Source organism: Raphanus sativus, chromosome 7, assembly GCF_000801105.2.
Source record: "Raphanus sativus cultivar WK10039 chromosome 7, ASM80110v3, whole genome shotgun sequence".
Classification (NCBI taxonomy): Eukaryota; Viridiplantae; Streptophyta; class Magnoliopsida; order Brassicales; family Brassicaceae; genus Raphanus; species Raphanus sativus.
The window spans coordinates 2,995,164-3,002,632 of record NC_079517.1 but is presented as its reverse complement, the minus strand read 5'-3'; the positions used below and the strand labels follow the sequence as shown (position 1 = coordinate 3,002,632).

The window sequence follows — 7,469 nt, the reverse complement described above, 5'->3', positions numbered from 1 at the left end:
TTAGTACGTAGAATCCAATAATTTTACGCAGTCTTTTTTTTTATGATTTGACGTATAATCCAATAATTTTACGCATAGTATGAACGGCTGAACCAGCTCTTCTGATTTGATGATAACGTAGAGATTGAGATTCTTCGAGGGTATTGAGGAACCACGAGAAAAAATAAAGAGCTAGTTACTCTGGAGACAACAAAAAAAGTCCCGGTATCCAAAAAAATGAGGAGAACCTCACCTTCCTGAGATCATCGTTAATGGTTGAGAACAACAACTGATTCTTAAGAATTTCGAAAATCGGACTAGTGGAACGTGTCGGGTTTAGTGGGTGGACGAAACTAGAATGTAATAGATTGATTTAGGAGCTTTTGTTCAAATCGAGCTTGTAACCGAATCTGATTTCTCTTTTTGGGTTGATTTAATATATTTATTTAAAAAAAAAGAGCTGATAAATCGAACTGTGGCTTGCTCGCTAACGATTAACATTATTAAATTAATTTCTTCTTGATATAATTAGACTATACTAATTTTATTGTTTGTGCTTTATACATATGGTTATTGTTTGTCAAATCAGTTTCAACTCTTAATAATTTTCTTTTATTTTAAGTAAATAAAGCAAATCGATATTTTCACACATTATAAGCCGGTTTGAATTGTGGAAAAAAAAGAACAAGCTTTTGAACGAATTTATAGGAAATATCGGAGCTTGGTGTTTGATGAGTCCCGAAGACAGAGAGAATCATCTCATGGGAACTCGGCCCAATTTGTGTTGCTTTCCATGTATTTTAAGTTTTTAACACTAACAAAAGACGACAACAGATACCCATTTTAGAAAGATTTATTTATTTTTACCCTTTATTTTAGTACAAATGTGAGTAACTGTTAAAGAAATCTGAACATTTCATTACTAAACCGATGACCGAAAGTATCTTAAAGTATGCACTTGATTAGGTTGCGTTCAGTTATAGGTAAAGTACAACTGTAAACTATAAGAGTGCCACAAAAAAAAAGTGACAGTACGAGTAATATTCAAGTTTCTACATTTCAGTGATGCATTAAATTGATGCGAGTAATATTTACGCAACTTCAGAGTTCTTTTATGTTAAGTACTGTACTATAAATTGAAGCATTTTAAATAAATTTTATACTATAATCATATAGGAAAGTAGTAATTATGATTTTCCGTGCCTTTTAAACGTAAAAATAGCAGCGTCGTTCACGGCTTTTCCCCTCTGGTGTTGCCTGCTTGTGGAGTGACTTTGTCTACGAAAGACTTTGCACGTGCATTCGATTCTGAGACTGTCACGTCCGCAACTGAGATGCTTTTTGTTGACGAGCAAAAAAAAAAGGAAAGAGGCACCTACATGATACATCAGTCTTCTTCAGCTAATCATATGGTTCTAATCATCACTGATTATACAATGACACATGTTACTGTAGGTCGCTGGTTCGAACGACTCAATTGCTTTTCCAGAAAACTAAAAATCTGGAGATTTTGAAAAATTTGAGTTATCAGAAAACTAAAAATATAGAGATTTTTAGTTTTCAATGACACTAACCACAGACCGAAAAGCAAATATATAAACGTCTTTTATCAATACATAAATAAACAAAAAAAAAAAAGCAAATGCATACAAAATGGCTTCTTTTTGTCGACATACAAAATGGCTTTCTCTGCTCGTTTGACTTATTGTAGCTACCTAAATTATTTATAGAAAAATCTAACAATTTTATATATTTTCAATGAATACCAACTCTACCGCCCTTTACAGCAACCTCCATCCGCATAAAGAAAACACATTCGCACAGTAATAATGATTCTAATGATTATAGAGAGAAGCTAGATTAAGAAAATGAAACACGATATAAAAAGAAGAAAAAAAACAAGAGCAAACATAACATCACTATCTTAAAACTGCTCATTCTAATTTTTAGCTAACTTTCATGATAGCAACTTCTTAGAGTTCTTGACATGAGATCAAAAAGCTTTTTATCTGATATTTTTAAATTACTCGTACAAGCCTCTGCGTTTGCGTTTGAATCGCTGCTACTGCCGCAGATCTTTTCAACTTGAACACCAATATCTTTAGCAAGCTTTTCAGCTCCATCTTTCGAGAGAATGGTGTCGAAACAAATGTATCTACCGAAAGCGGTTTTATCACCCAAACCTTCCCATAAACGTACGTGAGCTTTAGCTAACCTGTTCACATCCATAGTCGCTAATAACCCGTTGCTATACATCTCTTTTGCTCCTGCATTTATAAATTAAAAAAAAAAAATCAAAATCTTAATTAGCTGTCTTTGTCTACTCATTGATATGGGCCACCCGTGAACTACGTACACATGCCATTACAAGTGGTTTGAATATATTTATAATTATTGGACGGTTATTCAACTTTGAATTCACATTCATTATAAGGTTTACCTTTGAGATAAGCCAACGTTGAAGTGGAGTTACGATGGAAGAAGTCAGGACCAGTTATAAGAGCAGGACATATAGTAGCAAGCTTTAATCCTTTTGAATCTGCAATTCTCCATGCAGCTTTCTCGGCTTTCAGTTTTCCAAGGGCATACCAAAGCTGTGGAATATGTTTAAGAGAGCATTATTAGTAATGGTGGATCAAGAGCATTATCATATAGATAATAAAATAGATGGAATTGTTCTTTTACCTTATTGTCGATGCAGAGTTGTTCATCGCTCCAGCTTTCTTCATTGATAACAGAGTGATCAAGATCGTTAAAGGAATTATCTTGCAAAGCGCAGGCTAGGAGAGATGATGTGAAGACACATTTTCTCACTGATCCTGTTCTTGTACATGCTTCTATTACATTCTCACTCACTTTTGCTTCTAATTCAGCCATTGATTTCTGAAGAAAAAAACATGAATAAATGAAAATGAGCTAGATACATTTAGTCAGAACGAGTAATTAAGACAAGAGTGGAACAGATTTGAAAAAAGAATGAAACTCAATTGTAAATATACAAAATGGGTAGGTCCAGTTTTATTTTTGTAAGAGTTATTGATCTGACTGATATGATGACAATGTGTACGCTGTGTTTACTGAATCAGTGTTCTTGGTTGGTACACGTTTCAATGAATAGTGGCCATAGATATTAGGGTATGGGTCACAAATGTTAAGCTAGATGAGCTTCACACTTAAAACCAATTGGTGATTAGTTGAGTGACCCATCCATCTTATATACTACTAAAGATCCCTTCTAATACCCGATGTGGGACACTTTGTGTCTAATACGCCCCCTCGAGATGATGGCTCTCTGAGCATCAATCTCGGAATGTTTGGGCAAGGATCGATGGGCCGACTTTGGGCTGGATCGATAATGGATCGGGTTGGACTGCGTGGATCGGGGGCTCTGATACCATGTTAAGCTAGATGGACTTCACACTTAAAACCAATTGGTGATTAGTGGAGTGACCCATCCATCTTATATATTACTAAAGATCCTTTCTAATACCCGATGTGGGACTATTTGTGTCTAATAACAAACACATCATAGTCGAATTTACACATAAGCCTTGTTATTAGATATATGTCCTTATCAGTAGGTCGGGAATATGTATGTCTGAGAGGGATGTCACGGTTAAACTCTCAATACAAGTGGAACCTACAATCAATCTAGAAGTGTATAAATTTCATAATGTAGTTATGTAAATTAAGCACTATATAACTCTCTTCCTGAATCAGGTGGTTGGGGTTCAAGTATTTCATTATGTCAACATAAAAAAAAAGTAAAATCTCTAAAACAAAAAAAATCTCAAATAAAGTGGCATCAATTAAAAAGTGAAGCGCTTAGATTTCACAGTGCAGGGAGCTATCAACTGAAGATCGTATTTATGTTGGATGTTGGTGGCAAAGAGCTATCAACACTATCAATGTCAATGCTGATGGTAAATTGCAATATTTTCAAAGGGCATTGAATTTTATGGTTGAAAATAAGTACGCTACTCAACAAACATTCAGAAAAAACTTAGGTGCACTTTCTAAGTAACAACCTCAACTCATAACCACTTCATTAACAAGAAAGCAGAGCCACTCGAAAGTGTTCTAGAAACAAGCCTTTTGACACGTTCTCATATTCACACATGACACGTATGCCACATTAGATCGTGTTTAGACAAAGACGAAAAATAAAGGCCAGGGCTAATTGAGTCACGCAGATACACACATGTAAGTGTTCCATGTTAATATGCAACTTTAAATGGCTACGAAGAGTTTTAAATTGGAACGTAATATGTCATGTACATTCCATGTGATGAATGTGTACACATACGTGTAAACAAGAAGCTGACGATACATAAAATGTGCTTTTATGCATTAAGTGTATGATATTAGAACATACCGAATAACCAGATATTCCCGCTGGATCGACAAATGCTGCGGTGTGGAAAACGCCAGCACAACCGTCGAACGCTTTAACCAAACTCTCCATCTCTGTTAATCGTGAGACTACCGACGTTATCCTGTTGCTAAACGATGCCGTTTCAGCGTCAGCTTCCATCTCGCTCACTTTCTCTTTGTCCTCTGCATTTTTTTTTCATCATAATTGTGGAAGAAAATCAAGAACTCGAAAGATTCGAACATTTAGAAAATATAAATTTATTTAATTTAAAGTCATTTTAGATTATATAATTAACTGATTACAAAGAGTTATATAATCTATAATTAGTAAAGTATCAAACATAATCAGTTTACCTTCGCAGTCGATGACGATTCTCACGGAGTAACCATGAACAAGAAGCCGCTTAACAATGGCGCGACCAAGGTACGAAACGCCGCCGGTAACACAAACCAACCTGTTTCCACCGTCTGAATCAAGATCCATCGCATTTCTCGATTTACCACCTCCCGACCCCCGGAACCCGTCGTCGTCTCTCCTCCTCTGCACAGCGGCGCAGAGGAACTCCTTCAGCTCTGCCGAGAAGTTCTCCTCCGCACGTACAATCCTCATAGTCATAGGTGAACAAAAAGCAGACAACAAGTTAAGATTGTTTTGTTAACTTGTTTGTACACTGTCTTTGCTCTTTATGCTTATGAGTTCAGAGAAGGTAGAGAGAGTTACACAGAGGAATTAGAAAACGAGAAAGATAATATATATAGCAAGAGCCAGAGGCCGCGTTACGCATCACACGATATATGCTTCCAAGAAAGACTGTATTAAAAACCAAGCAGCTTATCGGCTCGGCTTCACTTTACAACGGCTTTCTTATTTAAGTATTTTCTTGTTACACTTTATTATGTTTAATATATGATCCCATTAAATATGTATTTTCGCCATTAATAAATACGTTACAAAAACAAAACTATATATCTGCTGGTTATAGTATTAGATTTTGAATTTCCTATGTTTTACTATAAGATATAAATGATATACTGTGCATTGATATTAAGAAAAATAATGAAGCATCAACTATGTTTTTAATAGATTCACTAGTAGAATGAAATCTATTTTGGCAGCTTGATAAAATAATAAAATATTGACAATTTGAAAACTGGAACTGGATAATTAGTCTTTCATTTTTTTGTAAATTAAGTTTATGAAAAAAATAATTTTGCAGTTTTCAAGTTGTCAGTAGTTCATCAAACTGCCAAAAAATGTGTTTAAGTTTTTTCCAAGTTATATTGTTTTGGTGCATGTGGTAAACAAAATATTCTAATTTTTAGTAATTTATTTATTGTTAAATGGAAGTTTGAATTTTTCTTTTTGTGAAAAGAAACAATGGACTTTTGTTTATAACTTTTTCACATTAAGCATATTAAAAAGCAAATCACGTTTAAACTAAACTAAATTAATTATTAAATTGACCATGCCGTAATACATGACTGGTTATTTTGCATCCACTTGGTTTCTGTCCAAACTGTTCATTAGTTAGATTTATTACGGTCAAACTAGTCGAATAATATGATACTGGACTAACAAAAAAATGTTCGTAATCTATGTTACATTAAAAGTATCAAACTTTTATCATTTCGGTAAATTGCTAGTGATATATATTGTATAAAGGATGTTCTTTTGTATTTTTGGTGATTGTAAATACACGTTTGTTACATACTTCATCTACGGATTATTATGTGACGTTCACGGTTTTTGTTTGCGACTCTTGTTTTTAAGTGCAAGTAAACTATACATGACATTTTCGCCAACTCTTTGTTACTGTATATCTCTTTGGGTTACTGTTAAAACCCAAAAAGCGTAAAAATATACCAATACTTTTTGGACGAAAATGTCAAATCTTACAAACCTCTCGTGTTTCAAACCAGAAAATCCTACGACTTCAATAGTTGACGCAGGTGAAATAGTCATGCAACACATTACCAGTTTGTCACCAACTCTTATCACTTTACGAGTCACTATTTCTTTTGGTTTTAAAGAGCTAATATATTGCTCTTGCTCAGAAGGTCTCCCAAGGCCAAAAAGAAAAAGGCAAAATCTACTGCTCATGAATCATTAAAGCTATTCCACGATAAGCTTAACGATTATAGTAAGAAAATTAATTGTTATTGGATGACATATTGAGTAAACCTAAACTACCATTGGCAATAGTGATGAATATATATGTTCTAAAGTTTTTTTTTTTTTTGAACTTATATATGTTCTAAAGTTTATCCATAGTATACATGATCTCGCAGGGAACTGATCATACAATTATATTATCCACAATCTAAACATATAATAAGCATGTACTATGGGTTGATTACCGTAGTCGTCAACTTCCTGAGCCTAATCGAGGTCAAAAAATTTTAACGAGTGCGGAAAAAACGAAGATGCCAGACGAGTACCAGGTCAAAAATTTGCAAATTTGCTTTTGGGCCAACTTTTATATGCTCTGACTAGGAAATTACGAATGGTAGCTGATGGTCAAACAATTTCGCATTTTTTTATTTGACGAATATTGTCACCTTTTCCAATATATATTTTGTATTATCTACCCAAAATTTTACTTTTGTATCACGTTGACTTAATGCATATTCAAATGTTAATGAGATTGGGGTTTTAATCGGGAGTTATTCTTGGGTTGACCTCCTAAGATGAACTTCTAAATTCACCAACTAATAGAATTTTATTATTTTATATTTGGTATCTTTTAAATAAGGAAACAAAATATTCTTCCTAAATATATTATGTTTTTTACAATAAAAATTAAATTAAAAAAATAATAGTAGTTGCAATTTTTTTTTAATACAATTAGTAAAACACTAAACCTAAACCTAAATCTGAAATCCTAAACTATTAGGTAAATTATAAACCTTTGGATAAATTCTAAGTTCCTAAAATTTTATTTAAAATATTTTTAATACTTAAACCATAAGTTATTATGTGACGATAACAAAAGAAAAACCAAACTATAGCCATATACAATAGAAGCCACTCCAAATATTTCGTTTAGATGGTTATTAAAAAGATAGATACGCGAGTTTACAAGGTAGGATTGATTCAATTGAACTACATGTTTTCT

General features: G+C 33.5%; 1 protein-coding gene across 1 annotated transcript; it reads right to left on the bottom strand.

The window, feature by feature from the left end:
* Positions 1–1,818: 1,818 nt before the first annotated feature.
* LOC108814633 (cinnamoyl-CoA reductase-like SNL6) lies at positions 1,819–5,276 on the bottom strand. The gene is made up of 5 exons (XM_018587248.2): positions 4,708–5,276; positions 4,355–4,536; positions 2,665–2,862; positions 2,420–2,573; positions 1,819–2,246 (listed from the first exon to the last, which is right to left on the bottom strand). The coding sequence occupies exons 1-5, from the start codon at positions 4,967–4,969 to the stop codon at positions 1,930–1,932; spliced, it is 1,113 nt and encodes a 370-aa protein (XP_018442750.1). The 5' UTR covers positions 4,970–5,276; the 3' UTR covers positions 1,819–1,929.
* Between the last annotated feature and the right edge of the window lie 2,193 nt (positions 5,277–7,469).